At 33.9% G+C, this 22,679-nt stretch overlaps 1 protein-coding gene across 1 annotated transcript; it reads right to left on the bottom strand.

The window, feature by feature from the left end:
- Window positions 1–818: 818 nt before the first annotated feature.
- LOC124896927 (E3 ubiquitin-protein ligase RNF217-like) lies at window positions 819–1,616 on the bottom strand. The gene has a single exon (XM_047408819.1). It carries the CDS (start codon window positions 1,614–1,616, stop codon window positions 819–821), a length of 798 nt encoding a protein of 265 aa, XP_047264775.1.
- Between the last annotated feature and the right edge of the window lie 21,063 nt (window positions 1,617–22,679).

Here is a 22,679-nt window from a genome sequence, read left to right on the forward strand (position 1 = left end):
CATCTGTGCATCGCTCCCTTCACACATCTGAATTATTTGCCTTGCCTCCCCGAATATCTTATCTACCGCGAAGGAAACTTCGAACTTAATATAGACATCTCCATTTTCTAATTACATTTCTTTTGTTATGCCTACACATCTATCTCCGTCGCATATGAAAATTTTTGTTTATAAATAACATACAAGATAGGAGTAATGTAAATCCCCAACACTCAGGTACTATAACTTGGATTAATATCCCCAACATTGGTGGTAGCAAGTCCTTTAAAAGAATTTAGCTTCTTTACTGGGGTAGTCAAAATTCATTTAAATAACTAGATTATTTATAAAGTAATTAGAAGTAAACTCCTATGCTAATATAATTTAATGGTATATAATTTTAAACTAAATTAATAAACCTCTAAAGTCAAGTGTGAGATGAATTTTTGAAAACTTTGTTTTAATAAGTTGAAACAGTAAAAAAATAATTTTAGCAAAGAGATTTGAAATAAAATATGCGAATAGAATAGTTTCTCTTCAAAATAGAATTTTTTGCATTTTGTTCTAAAACATACATTGGACTATAATAGGCCACCATGAGGAGCCCAACTATTTTAGTCCAATTCGACAATTCAGACTTGACCAAAATACAATCAACATAAAGCTCTCACAATTTCTATCAAATTGGAGATTAATGTACGTACCTTAACCACTACTTGGTGTCTAATTAAAGACTCCTGCATATTATTTTTCACCAACAAAAGACATTACATATAAAATAACTAAGAATCCTAATTGCTACATTATTTTTATAAAGACAAACCTTGACCTTTTTCACTTTAATCAGAAGTTTGAAAGCATGTGGTTTCCTCCTTAAGAACTTCTTCTTGTTGATGTTCAACAACATTTCCTCCAGATTGCCAGATGTTGAAATTTATTTGACCTAGCATATGCCTGTACGCTTCACATGTTAATCCCCAATGCCAAGCATGTTGACATCGCACACAAAAAATTCTCCAGCAATTGGGACATGCCCTGATCAAATATCTCTTTTTGTCATCAATCAATTTTCCCGTACAATCTATATAAGGGCAATCCATAGCATATGACAAAGCCAGAACTTTAGCTTCTCGATTAGCATCTTCTACACGATGATAAACATCATAAGGCAGCAATAATTCAAAACTCATGGTTCTCTTGCAGTTCGCAATAGGACACTTAACTTCTTCAATATTTTCGTTGATTTGTTTAGCAATATACTTGTGTATACATTCTTCGCAGTATAAATGTGGACAACTAATGCCCTGAATTAGTGTGTTTGGCGGAAATGCATCTTCACAGATGTCGCAGTACAAACATGAAGATTCTCCCTTTTCCCAAATACCGTTTACTTTTTCAATTGATTTATAAATAAAAGAATAATGTGGTTCAACAGCTTTCTTACCGGTAGCATGATTAGAACTTGATTCCAAGTTCTTACCTGAGTGTAATTGCGCAGAATAAAATAGGATCTGTTGCAATTGGATATCTTCATCCTCTTCCATGATGTCTTCCTCATTTTCGTTGACATAAGACCTCATCCGAACATTATCAGTTTCTTCATTGCGATTGGAAGCTTGAATATTCCTTAATCCCATTTTAATTTCATTAACGCCTATATATTAACTAGTTTTACGTCTTCCTTGACGTATGTGGAAATTCTTCACCCTTCTAAATAATAAATCGTTATCACTCATTCATTTTTGATACAAGAATCAGGACATGAACAATGTTTTATTCAATCAGCGGCAGAGGTAGAATGGAGGACTCTGCCGCGGATATTCAGACGATTGTTATATTTCTTTCTTCTCAGTATGTATCTAGGTCATATCTGCATTGACATATATATAGTATTTTTTTTAAAAAAAAAATATGTGTCTTATTGAGTTTATACTACATTTAGGATTTAAATTTTTTTCTTTTTTAGGATTTTGACTGGATAACAAAATAAATTTGCATTAAATTTGGACTATGCCACGTGTCGAAAGTGATATAACGTGTCTAGTTAAATTAAAAGGCAATGGACATGTTCCACGTGCACAACTGACATGTTTCGATCAATAAAATATTGCCAACTCAACTTCAATTTGAATGGCCGAAAAAAGTTTGTCTACATCTGTCACAACGCGATTTCTCAAGTCGTGATAGCTCCTACTTTAATCCCCAGTAGGCAAGCCAAGCCATAGTCCGGAATGATAGTTAACTGGCTAACAGATCACAAAGACAAAAAAAAAGATCACGTATAATGATAACAATAACAATAATAAGTGAAAACTAAGAAGAGAGCATATATGATATATCAAAACGAGAGGAGGAAAAAGGACCAAATATACAAACGAATCCCTCCCAAGACCTGATAAGTTCAGTACTAGAGTCACTACTAACAGGTACCCAGAGTACTAGACAAAAATCTAAAATGTACACAACATACACAAGCAGTCTCGAGTGCAGAAGACTAACTAGAATAGATAGAGGAGGATCAGCCTCATACGACAACAAGCTCACCCTACTCTGAATCAGTACTGGAAGGTAGGAATCACCTCAACATTAACTGCTAGTACCGGGATCTGCATTTGAAAATGATGTAGAAGTGTAGTATGAGTACCAAAGCAACGGGTACTCAGTAGGCATCATCGACCGACTAAGTTCAAAATAGAAAAGGTATAACTACAATGCGAGGATGTAATCCAAGTAAACAGTAAAAAGGGACAGAAAGGGTAAACAACTGCCAAGCTACGCCAATGAGATAGAGGAATAAATGTAAGCGATACAGAAAATAAATAACGCAGTGATTACAGATAAAGCAAACATAACCTAACTGGGCCCCATAAGCCCGTTAGGCACACTGAAGAAGACAATTAATCCAACCATACCTCCATAAGCCGGTGACATACAAGAAGTAATGAGAAATAAACATAAATAATCTGTAACTAAACTGATCCCAAGGAACCGTGGCAGTCATCAAGATATGCACCGGACTTGAACCGACACCAATGGGTAGTAACAAGAGGCCAGACACCGGACTCAAACCGGTAGTGATAAACAATAACAAGAGGACACGTGCCGAATTCAAACCGGACATAGTGAGTAATAACGAGAGGCCACATATATAATATACAACAAATCTCGTAATCAAATATAGGACTCAAACCGTATCTCAGTGGAACCATAACCATAATCAGTACTAGAGCCACTACTAATAAGTACCCAGAGTACTAGACAAAAATCTAAAATGTACACAATATACACAAGCAATCTCGAGTGCAAAAGACTAACTAGAGTAGATAGAGGAGGATTAGCCTCGGACGACAGCAAGCTCACCCTGCTCTGAATCAGTACTGGAAGGTAGGAATCACGTCAACGTTGACTGCTAGTACCAGGATCTGCATCAGAAAAAGATACAAAAGTGTAGTATGAGTACCAAAGCAACGGGTACTTAGTAGGCATCATCGGCCGACTAAGCTCAAAATAGAAAAGGTATAACTACAATGCGAGGATGTAATCCAAGTAAACAGTAAAAGGGGACAGAAAGGGTAAACAACTGCCAAGATACGCCAATGAGATAGAGGAATAAATGTAAGCGATACAGAAAATAAATAACGCAGTGATTACAGACAAAGCAAACATAACCTAACTGGGCCCCCATAAGCCCGTTAGGCACACTGAAGAAGACAATTAACCCAATTGTACCCCCATAAGCCGGTGACACACAAGAAGTAATGAGAAATAAACATAAACAATCTGTAACTAAACTGATCCCAAGGAACCGTGGCAGTCATCAAGATATGCACCGGACTTGAACTGACACCAATGGGTAGTAACAAGAGGCCAGACATCGGACTCGACCCGATAGTGATAAACAATAACAAGAGGACACATGCCGGATTTGAACCAGACATAGTGGGTAATAACGACAGGCCACATATATAATATACAACAAATCTCGTAACCAATTGTCGGAATCGAACCGGATCCCAGTGGAACTACAATCATAATCAGATACCGGACTCGAACCAAAACTCATAGTAAAAATAATAATCAAAATGCCAGACTCGAACCGAAATTCAGAGTAATCATACCCAACGGTAATATTAAAATTCATATCATACCATAACAATGTCAACGTGGTACAAATGTTCACAATCAATGACATAAATAAAAGGATAAATTATAGTAACTAACAACCTTAAGATCTTAATTACAATTAATAACAACACTTTCTCAAAATTACAACTTATGTCAAAACTAGCAATAGTTTGACTTTTCTAGAGTTAAGCACGTGAATTTCATCAATTGCTTTTCCTTTACCTATTTTCAAGTAATTTACCCTATTTTCAAGCAATTTACCTACTTCTGGATTCTACCAATTACTTTTCCTTTACCTATTTTCAAGCAATTTATCCTATTTTAAAGTAATTTACCTATTTCAGTTTCGTCCTTTCTAACGTATTTTTTTTTAAATCGCTATTTACTCTCTAATTTCGGATAAACTTTTCCCCAATAATTAAGGGAAGATGATTTTACAGTTAATGCATGTTATTATTTTTTTTCATATAACTTCTTTTTTGTAAAATAATTTTGGCATTTTTCAATCTTCTTCTGCGATTTTTTTTTTTTGCGGTTTGAAATTTTTGGAGTTATGCGATAATGTCAGTACATACAAATCATGGTAGTTCAGTTAGTGGAATTCCATCGATGAATTTTAGGTCCGATGAACTATCATCGTTTAGTCTTGGTTTAACACAAGATGAAGAAATTAACTTGATTTCTTCTAATTTTCAGTCTAAGAGAGGTGTTAGCAAAGTAGAGGTAAGATCGAATCAGTGTAACGATCCAAAAAAGATTATGAAAATCATGAAACGGAAAGCATTGAGAAAATCTTCATCCCCAAAATCAACAAAAATTTAAAAATTGGTGAAAAAGAGAAAGTCGGATGAAAAAGGAGAATCTAGTCAGATGTCAAGTCCTGTTTTTTATCTGATTATGAATCTGAAGAAGAGAAAGTGGAAGAGGTATTTTTCTATTTGTAAGATTTTATAATTTCTGGATAACTTGTTCATATATGTATTTTATATATACAATTTATAAGGTGTATAAGTAGTTTTGAGTTTTGTTAAGATATGAAATTGCAGTTGCTAATGGGATGATATGTATCTGTTATATATTTAAGATATGTATTTTGTATTTAGGTTTGTTACTGATAAGATTTGCATTTGTTATGTATAACATATTTAATATATGTATCTTGTATTTAAGATATGTGTAGGATATTTGTATTAGTTACTGAAAAGATTTGTATTTGATGTTCAGTTGTATTCTTTTCTTGGTAACTTAAATTTTGGACCATTCATATATTCATAAAATTTTATGCATTTGTATTTTAATTTTTTTGGACTGTATGGTCATATATGTATTTTATATATACATTTGATAAACTATCTACTTATGTGAGAGTTATTGTTAAGATATGGAATTGTAGTGTGGAGATATGTATTTTTTATGTTGTAATTATATGCAATGCATTTGCTACGGGTTAGATATGTATTTTGTATTTGTTTGTTCTAAGTTTTTATATATGGTGACATATGCTGAGTGCCTTACTTTTGATGACTGTGTTCCAAATATTGACTTTGATCCAGATCTTCTTCGCACGAGATATATTTTAATGTTGTGAAATTATATTATGCTTCGAGGAAAGAAGATGAGAACGTTGAAAGTGATGATAAAGCACCAATGAGGCCTCGTAGGGATATTGGGCTAACAGAAGATACTGAAGTGCATGATATTTGAAGTTTATTTGTATTTATTGTATTTGGCAACATTGAACTTTAGGAGGACTAAGATATAGTTGAAAGATGATATTTTAATATTTTCTTATGTGATTGTTAGATTTTTTTATCGTTATGCTTCTAAAATAGAATTGTTCGATCTTACTTTATGTTATTGTTACGCATATTTTGGTATGAATATGTGATTTTCAGTTTTAAGTATAATTTTCAGTAATGAATATATATGTTTCAGTCATCATATATATTTTTCAATGGTGTATTTGTATTTTTCATTGTATGCATATGTATTTTTTTATAATACATATAAGGTAAGTTGAGGTTGCATATAATATTTTTCATTGTATGAATATGTATTTTTTTGTAATGCATATGTATTTTGAGTAATGCATATATTTTTTTTCCAGTTATACACATGTACTTTCGAATAATACAAAGTTATTGTATTGTTTTGCATAAGTCTATGTATATTTATGAAGCATATGTATTTATGATTTATACATACATAGTTATTCATATATATCTATGAATAATACATATTTATTTATGATTATTGCATATGTTTTCCTTAAAAAAAAAATGGATTTCAAGTTCTGATTAAGTAATTGATAAGTCATTAAATGTATTTTTAATTATTTTTATTTATTACATAAATATATGTTAACTTATTTTTAGTTTTTATAGATCGGTATACGTTTTTATTAGAATCTCATATGTATTTTTCATACCAAAAAATTGACTTGTATGGTGTACACTCTTTTACGTATAAATAAATAATGGTATATGTCTTATAAAATATATTCATGATGATAACATTTGCAACAATTTAACTACAAAAAAGTCAACATCATCAAAAGTTTGTATCAAAATTTAGAATCATAAAATAATCAATGAAAAAAACAATTGCTTTTGAACTGAATACATCTATAAACTTATCATTTATTATATTTCCCACATGAACACCAATTGTGACCTTTAAATCCACATGAACTGCAATAATTTTTGTTTTTCTTCTAGAACATATCTCTTTCCGACTTTTCACGATCCTTCTTTGCAGGTCTTCCAGGGGGTCGCTTGTATTTTGGGGGCAAAACTATCTCCTTCAATATCTCCTGTGGAATCACTCAATCATCTTTGCGTGGTATAGGATAAATGGGAAGATCATATGTTCTTGACACAGTTTTTGATTTGTATAGGTCAGAGTAATATGATCCCTTTTGAAAATTCTTGTTATCAAATACTTCATAAGCATGCACATACGGTATCTCGTCCTATTGGAATGCATGGCAAGATTTTTTTTTTCTTAAGGCAAACAATAAAATGTTTATCCTTGTCGTGTACTGTATAGACATACTCTGAGGCTGGTATAACCTGCATATGTAATTGTTCCAGTTTCGCAATTATTCATTTGACATTTTTAATTGTTCCAGTTTAGCAATTGTATTTTTTACCAACTCTGCATATGTATATTGCATGTCTCAATATGTATTTTTAGAAATATATGGCCTTCATATTTTTTTAAAAAAAATGCAGTCAAACACTTAAAACAGAGTTCAAATGTATTTTTTAAATTCATATAGCTGGCAACATATGTAAATTGAAATACATAAAAGTAACTACCAGTGATCACATAAACAGACCGCATATGTATTTTACAAATACATATAGCTGGCAATATATGTAATGTAATTAAATGCATATATAACAAGGACTTACGGTTCCATCCATGGTATAAGTAGTTACAAAAGTACCAGTATACAGTTTTCTGAGATGACTTGCATCAACGATTATTACAGGTCTACAATGTTCAAACCCTTTGACACAATAACTTATTAGTATATACAAAACTTCGAAACAAAATCCAACAAGAACAAATTGTTTAATTGAAATGGAAAAAAATACAAAATAAACTATAACAATTGTATATCAATATTCAACCTACATAACGTGATGGAAAACTCTAATTTGTAAAAAGAAATTATTGATCAAACCACTTTGTTCGAGAACTAATCAAATCATTGTTGTTAAGATTTTTTCAGCGATTTTCACAAATATAGTTCAAAAAATTCACAAACAAAATCAGATTTGTTTATTGATACCTGTATTTGCAGCGTTGTCTTATCAAACTCTTTGTCTTGTTCCAGATTTGTTGGTATGGCTTTGATTACTATTCCTTGTCTTGAGCCGGGGGTCTATCGAAAACAGCCTTGCCACTTCTCCGGGAGTAGTGGTATGGACTGCGTACATCTTACCCTCCCCAGACCTCTGTCACGACCCGAACCGGGGCTTTGGCCGTGACGAGCATTCCCGAACCCGAAGGCCCGGAATGCCCTCTGTCTATCTGGTAATCATGCACATAATTCATATGATCAAAGTAATACGGAATAGACACAATAATACGGAAACATGGTCAACAATTTAAAATAGTTAAAAGCCTGAAAACATGCCCAACAATATTTAATAAACATCTGCAACAGTCTGCAAAATCTCTACTGAAATACTATCTGAATAACTGGGATAAGGCCCTCAGCAGACCAAAAGTCATACTGAAATAAATACCTAAATGACTAGGCCTTCCAAAGCAAAGAAGGCTCACCAACTGAACTCTGAGATAACCCTGTCTGTAGACTCTACTGAGGATCTGGACCCCTAGACTGCGCCTCAGTACCTGGGAGGAAGGGGGTTGCAGTGGCATGCGAAGAAATCCAAAATAGAGTAATTGAACATACATATATATATATATATATATATATATTTCTGAAAATATATGGGCACCTTCTGAAAACATGTAACCTGTCTGTAAATCTCAAACTCTAATCTGTGTATTACTTCTGAGTTAGGTGGTATCCCCTCCAAGTCTGATATTCCACGGGCAATATGGAATCTGCCATTAACTTGGTGGGAAAGCCTCCAACCCGAGTATGCCGCAAGGGTTGAAGTTCCTGAATTTGATACGCCACACGACACTTAAGTCAGCATATAATAATATACCCGGGTCGGCAAACCACAGTTTTAGGCAATGAGTTGCTTGAACTCAAGCCCTCTTCAGGGAACCACCTAACATCTCTGTATGCCCATTTTTAACCTTTTCTGTACATGCAACATTCTGAATGTCTATAATCATGATAGTCTGAAATGTTTATTAGTCTGAGTCTGATATGACATTGGTCTGAATTGGTATCGTCATACTAAGACTTGCAAGTCATAATTTCTGAGTCATAATACATTAAGCTAAATCTTTCATTTAAAGCATAATTTAGACCACCAAAAACATGCAACTGATATAGAAGATTTTGTGTTTCGAAACTCAAGTCAAAATCATGTAAAAACTTCATCAACATATGGTGGTCTAGTGCCTTTAGCAAATCCATGCACTCTTTCATTACATGCATTATGAACATTAAACATTCATGCTAGATTCCCTCTTTAGTGATTTAAAACCATCTTTAAATCATAACAAGAGTTCAATCATTTCATATAGTGCTTTTCAGGGATGCATTGCAAAATAATTCATATGCTATGAGAAATTTGAAAAATTCACTAAAGAGGGAATTCACCGAAAATCATGCTCTCAAGAAGAATTCATTCTTAAATACATGGTTTCATACATTCATATTCTCAAATCACTTTGGGAAAGGTCAAAAGACCAAACAATGATGTTAATATACATAGATTCAAAAACTCCATTCTAAAACATGTTTTTTCTATACCCATGAGAATTTAGGAAAACCCTGCGTAACTCTATTTTGGAAAATAATGGGTGCTTCTTGAAGCTTGTGGATTGGGGATTCCGAATCTCTAATAAATTTTGAAAACCTATGGTTAAATCTTGATTTATTTGGGTTTTTAGTTTGAAACCCTTGGGAGTGTTCTTGAGAATTTTTAGATGAATGTGGATGCATTTTGGAGAATTGGGGACTGAATTTCGTGTTTATGGCTGAATAAGGGTGGGAAAAGGACCATTTTGCCCCAAAAGCGGAGTGTTTAAGTCACTTGAAACCATAAGATATACGCCGCATATGATATCGCATATATTTACATAGGCGCCGGATATGATATCGCCTATATTTACATGGGCGCCGCATATGATATCGCCTATATTTACATAGGTGCAGCATATGCTATCGCATATGCTTTTCAGTGGCCATGTCCGATTGTTTAGGCGACGTATACTACTTTGAAAGATCATAACTTCTTGCTCGGGTGTCGAATTTTAGCAAAATTGGTATCGTTGGAAAGTGAACTCGAAAACCTATCATTTGACACATAGTAGGTTCTCTAATTCGACGTATACAGAGAGTTATGATCGATTGAAGCTGACACAAATTACAACATTCACTAAAACTTAATCGATCGAAATAGTTTCAACTCGTCCTTGAGTTGAAGGACCTCTATGGTCTAAATTCATGCTCAAATGGATTTACATACTACATAAACATGCCAAATTGGCATAGGATTTAAGGCTCTAGGATTTTCAACGCATCAGAGTCATGGTTTTTATTCTAGCCCGAAATGCGGGGTGTTACATTATCTCCTCTTGGGATCATTCGTCCCTGAATGATGGATAGAATGTTGAAGTCTTAAGGGTATGGGATAACGCGGACATGATATGTTCCCTAAGAAAGAATACACTGATCAGAAATATGACTATAAGATTGGAACTACTGATGTTTTAAATGCTTATGTCGGACATGCATATCAGAGGCATGGAATACATAAATGAAGCTACTCATAGGCTGAATTCTCATAGTGAATCATGCATATCTGATGCATGGATCTGTGACCGAGTTGTTCTCATGAATGCAGGACTGAATACACTGATAAGCTAAACTTTTCTATTGAACATCCATTTCTAGTGCATGCATATCTGACTGAACTAACGTATGAACGTATGGCTAAATATGCAATAATAATTGATTGGAAGCTTGTAATAAGAATCTATGCATGCAACTGAATGGGGTATCTCCCCCTTGGTACCCTATGTCCCTCTATGAATTCTCAATTCACTAAGATACTCGAAAAACGGAGGCGATGCACAGGGCACCTACGAATTAAATCATAACTGAACATCTGGAATCTGAATTTAATGCATGATGCATGAAATGGGCTATACTCGTAAATACTGGTATACTCTATCTTGGAATAGTAGCATGTCTGAGATTTCGAGTAGCATGAATAAGTGCAAAGACTAGAAAATAAGTTATGCGAATCTAACTGCTAAACTGACTTATTAGCCATATAGACTGAATTATACTACACCCTCATACTTAACTGGAGTATCTCTTCATCACAATTCTCTAAAGAAATTCTAGCAGTAATAGGGAGCCATGAATCTCGGGTATGGATTACACAAGAAATCCAACTGAGGAATCACCACATTGACACTACTCTGCAGTCTGCAACATAGGCATATAACTCCTGAATTAGGATAGAATTACCAGGCCTTTGGCATTACAACTTTTTACTTTCAAGCTTTAGCACACTTCTCAAATATTACTTAACTATACTATTCTCCTTAAATATCATATTCATTCAAATCAGCATAACATTCTCATATGAGCATTGACAAATCTTTCTACTAATGTCGGAAATAACTTAATCCCTTCGCCGTGATCAAGCCTAACTCTAACTCACAAAAATACAACATGCCAGACCACGCTATTATTCTAAACCATATGATGCAATATTTTATATCTACTTTAAAGATCACATCCTAAGTATAACATGCCTTACCACTTCAATGACTACTCTGAACTCTTACTATGAAGTCGCTAGCGCATATAGCGTTCCTTTACAACAATCTCAACATGTCATTCAAGCCTATCTTTATAACCACATATGAACTTCAAAGCAAACACTTATAAAGGCATACTTCACATATTCTCTAAACCACTATCAATATCACTCCTAAGAGCTACCCTAAGAACATACACATACAAAATTCCACTAATCATCACATAAATAAAAACTTGGCCCCAAATCTTACTTCATACTTATGGCCTTATCTAAACAAGTGTACTATGATCTTCCATCAATAAGGAATAATTACTCACCACCACTATCATCGCATAAGGAGGAGTCACAAAAAGGTTAGAACATAAGATTTGGAGGCATGAAATGATACTATATGAAGCTTGACACTCATCTGAGGCCTGAGGAATAGCAAAACAACAGGGACTCACCAAAGCACTCTGAATTTAGGGTATTCATGGCTATAAGCTGAATCTCACCAATCATTTGGCGTAAAACATGAGTTATGGAAACGAAGCACATTATAAAGTGTGAGTACTTGACTCTCTATCATATGTATGAACGTGAACTGATCATGGAACTAAATCGTAAAGCATGAGTAGGTATTAGGATCACTGAGAAATACTGAGATAGGAATGGGTTGAGATTCACCTTTACTTTTTGATGTTCTATATCATTATCATGACATCACTACAAGAATCTAAGAGTCTTACTTGGTTATTCGTTTAGTCATCTCCCCCTTAGCTTCAACCCATCATCTTAAGTTTTTGGGAGATTCCTTACTAGACTTTAAACTTAACTGCACTCACTGCACTCTGGATTCTGAAATATGACAATACACAAAATTAATAAAACTTAACCCGAAAGACCACATATGAGAGTGGAACGCCCACTGCTAATACTAACTCCTGAGGCACACTCTATCATTCTGTAACCCCAATAGTCATCATCTATTACTCGAACACTTACTAACTTTGAATCTTCATGAGTATCCCCAATGTTGAAGTGCACACCCTCTAGTGCCTCTACTCTTATTTCTATTAGCACGACTTTCAAGGACTCGATCTTAGATTATAACACCTAACATGGGTATCACCAAGTCTTCAATGATCCACTCTATTTCTATCGTAGTCTACCAACATAGCAACTTCAAACTTATTTTCCTCTACCATGAGAATCAATTTCATATCAAAAGGCTCAACGCTATCAATCAAAGGTCCTTAACTTAGCTATTTAGAACACCATATACCATCTAGCTAGTTTTTTTCCACCTAGCAACTCAACGGTACCAGTAGCCACACACAACATGTAATAGCCTTAGAAAAATACTACAGCTTCATACCACCTTGGGCATACTTATACATCACATATACAACGTCATACTTCATTACAAATCAAATAAACTTAGGCACTTGCATACACTATTCAAGCCTATAGATCACTTCCACATAACTAGTATCATTAACCAAGAAATCATCACATCCACCTCCATGGCCATCAATTGTTTCAAACTTGATGTCTAGTGCTAAACATGATTTACAACCAACCTTACACACAATCCTCACTTAGAAACTATGAAATAAACATCAAGAAACACTAGTACACTAGAAATTCATAACCACAATAATTGATCATGACCTTATGGTTTTCCTTGTCATAATCCATTAGCACGTACTATTTCAACACATCAAGCTTACAAATCTAATCCCACAAAACATGTATCATCAATCTCTTGCCACTATTCACCACGACACCATTTAAATTCAAGCCTATAGTCTAGTATCAATCATTTACAACCAATGAAGAGTGCAACATAATATAAATATACTAATCCTTCAAATTGGGATATTCTACCCAAATACTTCAAAAATATACTACATACTTTCTCACAAGTAGTATTAGTTCACAACTACCAATGAGAATAAGGTTAAGGGGTAAGGTCACATAATAGATATGATCAACCTTAAGTTTATATTATAACCATACAATCTTATCTACTTATACGGCTTTCTCACATCACACTTACTTACCCCAATGGGCATTTAGACTACCTTCAGATACCCGATATGACAATGAGTCTATACTTACAACCTACTGGCTAATCTAGCCATTTTCATTCATAGCCTATAAGGGGTTTCTATAACCACCTTAAGTATCCACTCTGGGCTCTTTCTCTATTTTGAAAGGAAGAAAAAAAATAACATTCTGAGTTAACACTTCCTCCACGGACTACCATACAATTCATAAATGGTACCACTACATTAGTCTACCACCGCGAAAGGGTAAATCATTCTCAATCAATGGTTATTCAACTATAAATATTTAATCACAAAAGTCACCCTCACTCTGACCTCTAACCTTATAACTTCATATCACAAACTTCTTGGTCTAATTTCACTACCAATAGGTCATGACACCGACACTCTAACTTATACTACTACTCGGGTGTAAATACAGTTCCAACAAACACAAGAACAACAAGATGAATAGCAAGTTGCTAGTGAATCGAAATAGGCCTCATACGGCTTCACTAGACTTTTGTTTTCAACAACACAATGATATCAAGATTATAAGAGATAGAAGCTTGATACACATATTTAATGACTCAAGAATACACATCTTACTCTTGTCTTAACTGAACGCCTCATAAGAACGAGGACACAATTTTACACTAGGGAACTCCTCTCTCGTTCTTTGTGGGACTTCTTAAATTTCTGCTACATAATTAAAGAATATCTGGAAATACCAGAGTGAGGAAGAAATTAGGATAACTTTTCTTTTCGTATGTATGACACCATAGCACGAATTAGAGTATGAAAGAGGAACATTCTGACTCTATAGCACGAACTAGAACATAAAGAAAGAGAGACATTCCTAAATGTCTTGTAGACTTCTGCTTATAAGTGTGGTGCGCTACACACCCATAAACAAGACTCTACCCGATGCGATTTTGAAGACACCCTGGGAACATGAACCGTGCTTTGATACCAAGTTTGTCATGACCCGAACTGGGGCCCTGGCCGTGACGAGCATTCCCAAACCCAAAGGCCCGGAATGCCCTCTATCTATCTGGTAATCATGCACATAATTCATATGATCATAGTAATACGGAATAGACACAATAATACGAAAAAATGGTCAACAATTTAAAACAGTTAAAGGCCTGAAAAGGTGCCCAACAATATTTAATAAACATCTGCAATATTCTGTGAAATCTCTACTGAAATACTATCTGAATAACTGGGACAAGGCCCCCAGCAGACCAAAAGTCATACTGAAATAAATACCTAAATGACTAGGTATTCCAAAGCAAAGAAGGCTAACCAACTGAACTCTGAGACAACCTTGTCTGTAAACTCTACTGAGGATATGGACCGCTAGACTGCGCCTCAGTACCTGGGAGGAAGAGGGTCTCAGTACAATTGTACTGGCACGCAAAGAAATCGAAAATAGATTAATTGAACATATATATATATATAATACGTGAGAGCAAATGTTCATCAAACATTATGCATAAAACAGTTTCTGAAAAATACATGGGCACCTTCTGAAAACATGTAACCTGTCTGTAAATCTCAAACTCTAATCTATGTATTACTTCTGAGTTAGGTGGTATCCCCTACAAGTCTGATATTCCACGGGCGATATGGAATCCGCCATTGACTCGGCGGGGAAGCCTCCAACCCGAGTATGCCATAAGGGTTGGAATTACTGAATTTGATATGCCACACGACACTTAAGTCAGCATATAATAATATACCCGGGTTGGCAAACCACAGTTTTAGGGATGCATTGCAAAATAATTCATATGCTATGAGAAATCTGAAAAATTCACTAAAGAGGGAATTCACCGAAAATCATGCTCTCAAGAAGAATTCATTCTTAAATACATGGTTTCATACATTTATATTCTCAAATCACTTTGGGGAGGTCAAAAGACCAAAACAATGATGTTAAAACATTTAATACATGAATATATACATAGATTCAAAAATCCCATTCTAAAACATGATTTTTCTATGCCCATGAGAATTTAGGAAAATCCTGCGTAACTCTATTTTGGAAAATAATGGGTGCTTCTTGAAGCCTGTGGATTGAGAATTTCGAATCTCTAATCAATTTTGAAAACCCATAGTTAAATCTTGATTTATTTGGGTTTTTAGTTTGAAACTCTTGGGAGTGTTCTTGAGAATTTTTAGATGAATGTGGATGTACTTTGAAGAATTGGGGACTGAATTTTGTGTTTATGACTGAATAAAGGTGGGAAAAGAACCATTTTGCCCCAAAAGTGGAGTGTTTAAGTCACTTGAAACCATAAGATATGCACCGCATATGATATCGCCTATATTTACATAGGCTCCGCATATGATATCGCTTATATTTACATGGGCGCCGCATATGAGATCGCCTATATTTACATAGGCGCCGCATATGCTATCGCATATGCTTTCCAGTGGCCATGTGCGATTAGTTAGGTGACGCATACTACTTTGAAAGGCCGTAACTTCTTGCTCGGGTGTCGAATTTTAGCAAAATTGGTATCATTGAAAAATTAACTCGAAGACCTATCATTTGACACATTATAGGCTCTCTAATTTGACATATACAGAGAGTTATGATCGATGGAAGCTGACACAAATTACAACGTCCACTAAAACTTAATCGATCGAAATAGTTTCAACTCGTCCTTGAGTTGAAAGACCTTTACGGTCTAAATTCATGCTCAAATGGATTTACATACTACAAAAACATGCCAAATTGGCATAGGATTTAAGGCTCTGGGATTATCAACGCATCAGAGTCATGGTTTTTTTTCTAGCCCAAAATGTGGGGTGTTACAACCTCACTATGTGGGAATACACTGGGTTTGTTGTTGTTGTTGTCTTATCAAACTCTTCTAAAAACATTAGACAATGCACATAAATTTTGAAAGCAGTCATTTTTTTTTAAATTGATATGAGTTGCAGATTATGTAAAACGTTTTTGAATTTTGAATTATTTTGCTGTAAAATAATGGTTGTGGTTAAAATAGAGTCATTAAAGGAAAAGATATCTGTAAAAGGTTAAGAAATCTGTCAAATTAAATGTTCCTTAAATTAAGGAACCGTTTTTCCTATATTAAACTGAAACAGATTGGAGTTAAATTAGGAACAAAATCTTTAATTGTATATGTATTTAACTAGCAACAGTTTAATCAAATAAGAAATACATATTTCTATTTTTTGTAATTTTCAAAGGGTTGCTATAAAACTTACAATTAAGGTTCTATAGTTGCTATTTCTGAAATTTTTTCTAAATAAAATATATATTGAACCTGAACAGCAGCTAAAATACGTCTAGTTGTCGTACGCATGTCTTAATTTTAAAGGAGCAATTTCAAGGTTTGCAATTTAATTCCACGTTCTAAAGTAATAGATGCTATAATATATCCAAAGATAAAATACCAAAATCTACTACAACGGGATCCTAATCCGGATAAATAAGACAAGTTATATATATCAAATAATACGTGATTGTAAGCACTTATCCAAAGCTAGCATAATAGTTCACAATTTCAGTATATAAGCTCAATCTAAAAGTAGGGTAAGCCTAGCCTATCTGAACGCCAAAACAAAAATATCTTTTCGCGAAGCCTTCGGATAGTGACTTGCTAGAGTCCGAGCTTAAATAACATCAAAGAAATTATTTTTCACAACGCCTCTTAACTTATATACAACTTTGTAAGGCTAACCAAGAACTCTAACCATTTAAAAAAAAATGAGAAGGCCCCCAAATATGGAATAACACAGACCTACGTGCATATATATATAAAAATGCTACTGAATGAAATTTAACAACATCTCAACCCTTTCGTCTCAACACAAATGATATGTTTCAACCAATTCCATCTCAGCACAAATATGTTTCAACCAATTAAGTGTCACCATGTTCAATTTAATTAGTTTAACGAAAAAGGTTGTCCTCATCACAACTCTTCCATCTCAGCACGGGTGACATTTTTCAACCTATTAAATATCACCAAGTCAATTTTAATTTAACTGATTGTAAGAAGTTTGTACTCGTCATAATTAACCTCAACATGAGTGACATGTTTCAAACAATTAAATATCACCACATCAGCTTCAAATTAATTGGTCAAAAAAGTGTCCTTGTCACAGATAATTCATCTCAGCGTAGATGACATGTTACAACAAATCAAATATCGACATGTCAACTTCAATATGATTGAACAAAAAGAATTTATTCTCATCATGACTCTTTTATCCTAACACAAGTGACAGGATTAACCAATCAAATATCATTATGTAACCTTAAATTTGATTGGCTGAAAATAGTTTGTCTTCGTCGCAAAACATATATCCATCCTAACATAAGTGACACGTTATAACCAAAAAAATGTCACTGGGTAAACATTCTAAATAGTCCAAAAAAAATTATCCTCATCATAACTCTTTCATCCCAACACAAAAGACATATTTTGACTAATCGACTATTATCATGTCAAATTCAATCTGAACGAAAGAAGTTTGTCATCATCATAACTATTATATATACACTACAACTACGAATAAGGTTCATCATATACAGAAAGAACACCAAAAGTCTAACCAAAAGACGACAGTCCCTATCAAAGAGACATTCATACAAGTTGCTTAAAAACATCAGCGTTTTTCCAAGCAAAAGATCTACCCTGTCTTTCATGTGGCTCAGGTGCGGAGCTACGGCTTGCGAAGGATGGTCAGATGAACACCCTTCGTCGAAAAAAAATTCGGGTATATAGGTTAAATATATATATATATATGATTATATACATATTGTTGAACACCTTTGATAAGCTAGAGATGCATAGCTTAGTGGTCAAGGGTGTTCAAATTCACGTTGGGGATGCAAGTTTGATCCCCAGTAGGTGCAGTTGCTTTTTTCTCCTTTTTAAAGAAGGAGCAGATCCTTATAAAGTATTTGGATTGGACCTGATTATACCTCAAAATTCAACCCAATATCTGGGCATGAAGCCCAATTGCCCAATAATATGAAAGCCCGTTTGGCATTGGCTATTAGCTAACCAAGGGCCAAGGCTGACTTTTCTTAAAATCAAATTAAAGCAAACTTTTTTTTTAATTTAAAAAAGAATAGGTCAAACTTAATTAAATTCTAAAGTTAAATTACACCCAACCCTTTCCCAATTTTCCTTCAGTTCAACTTAATCCGATTTTGAGTTATCCTCCGAATATTCGTGATGAGATAAGAAGGGCATACATTCTAAAAAGTCCTTTCCAACCTCGAGATCATGAGTTTCCTCAAACAGACTTTTCTGAAACTCCACGTCATTTTGTTTCTAAATGATTTGATGAATATTCTGATTGATTGGAATATAGTATAAGTGCAGGTGCAGCTTATTGTTTGCCTTGTTATTTATTTCAAGGCGAAAGCATTCATCAAGGTGGTGGTAATACATTTTGATGAAGGGATTTAGAAATTGGCACAGAAAAGATAGTTTGCAACACACATTGGTCCTCCGAATAAGATTCATAATCAATCAAAAAGGAAGTGTGAAGATATTATGAGGGAAGAACAATCTATTGAGGCTGCATTTTACAAGTTGGACGAGAAAAGTAAGAATGAATATCGAGTTCGGTTAAATACTTCAATCGATGTGGTCCGATTTCTTCTAAATCAAGGTTTAGCACTCCGCGGTCATGATGAAAGTGAATCATTCTTGAACAAAGGTAATTTTCTTGGAGCGCTTTCTTGGCTTGCGGATAGATGTGATGACATTAAACCTTATGTATTAGAAAAAACTCCAAAAAATAATAAAATGATTTCTTATGATATTCAAAAAGATATTATAACCGCGTGTAAGATTAAAACAATCAAAGCTATAATAAAGAATTTAGATGGTGACTAATTTGCTCTGTTGGTTGATGAATCAAGAGACGTATCACGCAAAGAGAAAATGGGTATTTATTTATGATATGTTGATCAAAGGAAATTTGTGATGGAAGCATTTATTGGACTTGTACATGTTAAAGATACTAGTGCTTTATCTCTAAAGAAAGCAATTGTGGATGTACTTGCTCACCATTCTTTAACTTTAGCTTATGTACGAGGGCAATGTTATGATGGAGCAAGCAATATGAAAGGTGAGTTAGGTGGTCTTAAAACATTAATTAGACAAGAAAGCAGATCGGCTCACTCGGTTCATTGTTTTGCTCGTCAACTTCAATTGACTCTTGTTGCGGTTTCTAAAAGGTGTGTTCAAGTAGGAGAACTTGTATTATTGACTTCAAATATTTTGAATGTGTTGGGGGCTTCCTTTAAATGTTTGGATGAATTTCAAGAATCTCAAAAATAAAAACTCCAAGAGGCATTAGATATGGGTGAGCTAGAAACGGGTAGCGGTTTGAATCAAGAACTTGGTCTTATTAAAGCCGGTTACACTCATTGGGGATGTCACTACAAGTCGTTTGGAAACTTTATTTGTAACTTTGCCTCCATTGTTGATGTACTTGATTCTCTTGTTGAAAATGCAAGTACTTCAGAATAAAAAGCTAGCGCATCGGGATTTCTCAGAAGTTGTCAAACTTTTGAGACTGTTTTTTTGTTGCATTTGATGACTGATGTTTTAGGAATCACAAATGATCTTAATGTGTCATTACAGAAAAAGAAACAGGATATTGCTAATGCCATGATTCTTGTAAAAGTAGCAAAGAGAAGATTGCAAGCATTACGAGATAAAGAATGGGATCCTATTTCAAAAAAGAATGCTGGTTGGGATTCGCTCAAAGAAAAGATCGAGGCATTTTGTATCAAGCATAGTATTCCACTACCCAATTATGATAAGTCATATGCTAACTCAGGGAGATCACGACGTAAAGTAGTTGATTATACTACTTTGCACCATTATCGTGTGGATGTGTTTTATAAAATTATTGATTGGCAGCTACAAGAACTTAATGACCATTTTAATGATGTGACAAGTGATTTGCTTAATGGTGTAGCTTGCTTGAATCCAATTGATACATTTTTTAGTTTTGACATTCAAAAGATATTGGTGATGGCTAAATTATATCCTGATGACTTTGATGAGTTCAACATGAGGGTTCTTGAGAATCAAGTTGTTAATTATATTATTGATTTTTGTGATATTGATAAAAGATTCTTCAATTTTGGCGGACTTGGAAAACTTTCAAGAAAGTTGGTTGAGACAAAGAAGCATTTAACCTTATCCTCTTGCATTTCTTTTAGTGAAGTTTGCTTTGCTTCTACCCGTTGCCACTGCATCAGTTGAAAGAGCTTTCTCGGCAATGAAGTATATCAAGAATGATTTACGAAATTGAATGGATGATGAATTCTTAGATGGTTGCATAGTGCCTCATGTAGAAAAAAGAATATTTAAGAATATTTCTAATGGGTATATTATAGAAACATTTCAAGGGATGAAGCGTCGCTGAATGCACTTGTACTTATATTTTCTAATCAAGCTTTTATTAATAGAATTTGTTTTGTTGACTTTTTCTATATTATATGTTTCAACTTGTTATCCTATATAATTTTTTTATGATTAGTTTGGTTCAAAGATTCTTCTTCTTCAATATATTGTTTACAATATTTTTTTATGATCCGTTTTTTTTTCTAAAAATATGAACACCCTTAACCAAAATCCTGGCTCCGCCACTGATGTGGCTTGTCTAAAACATATAAAAGACTGGACAAAATTATACCAAAGCTAGTTGACGTGGTGTCACAGCTTGAAGTTTCAACTTGGTACAACAGAAGGATCTACTAAAGCAGGAAAGATTGAGGGTCAACAAACTCTCAACAAAGATAATCAACAACAAAGGCAAATCAAATTCGAAGACATTCAAGATCATATTTAGTGCAGGCAAGTTAAATACTAAGGCATTCAAGATCAAATTCACTTATTTGTGGATACTTAATGTTCGTGATGAATCAAATTCAACAGATATTTACTATCGAGAAATTTATGTATGAAAAACAGAAGAATGAAGAGGATTCGCAGAAAAAGTAAACTCACTGTATAATATTTACTACTATGACTTGCAATATTTTTTCTGTCTTGATAACCATTTCTTAAAGTAATTTTTTTTTTTTGTCTATGATAGTTTCTTTTCTTTCCATTTTTGCCAAGTACGACACTAAAATATTTTCAACTTTTGTTGCGTATTTTCTTTAATTAACTTACCTAACTTTAATAGAACACGTTCTCAATCGAAATTAGTAAACTCATGGAAAAGAAAAAAGTTTCTTTAAGTTATAGTACACGTGACAAAATATTTTAACAAAAAGACTGCATGTATATGCAATGTTTTAATACTGTATAAATAGTGTTTAACCTTATACATATATATGATGTATAACCATGTATATATGATGTATACTATGTTTGAGCAATGCATATATATCTATATATGTTGTTAATACAACATACATTTCAACAGTTCAATGTAAAATTAATATGGATAAGCTGAAATCCCAACAACACAAACACCCAAATTGAGATATCCCCAATTTCAGCTTAAATCTTGTCTAAAATTAAGTTCTTCTTTAAACCATCTTATGCCTGGCAAAACAAGCAATGGAAACTCATTAAAGATCCCTCAAATATTCATTACAATTAGGGAGAAAAAACGACAACTTGCAATATGAAGTACTAACAATATTCTAAATTTAATTGCAATATGAAACGTTGATAATAGACTATGTGCACCTATCAAAAGCACAACAATCTATGGAGGAACACTTGGAGGAAAATGGTGTTTTAAGTTGGAGAACAAATATGTTGAGAGTACTTTTAGAATTTAGAGAGTTAACTAAATTTTTTATTTCCATCATACGTATTATGTTGTTAATTATTGTGATTTATAGTAATTTTACATAATTTTTAAATAATAGATGCTACTTTTCAATATTAACCTAAGTAACAACAACAGACCCAAAGTATTCCCACAAAGTGGGGTCTGGGGGTAAGATGTACGTAGTCCATACCGCTACCTCTGAAGAGGTATAGAGGCTGTTTCCGATAGACCTTCGGCTCAAGATACAGAATAGTAGACATGGAGAATATTAACCTAAGTATTTTCACATTTTGCATTTTTTTTTTCA

Source organism: Capsicum annuum, chromosome 3 (genome assembly GCF_002878395.1).
Source record: "Capsicum annuum cultivar UCD-10X-F1 chromosome 3, UCD10Xv1.1, whole genome shotgun sequence".
Taxonomy (NCBI): Eukaryota; Viridiplantae; Streptophyta; class Magnoliopsida; order Solanales; family Solanaceae; genus Capsicum; species Capsicum annuum.

Bases quoted from the DNA above. Each gene is read 5' to 3' on its own strand.
- LOC124896927 (XM_047408819.1), bottom strand. From the start codon at position 1,616: ATGGGATTAAGGAATATTCAAGCTTCCAATCGCAATGAAGAAACTGAT.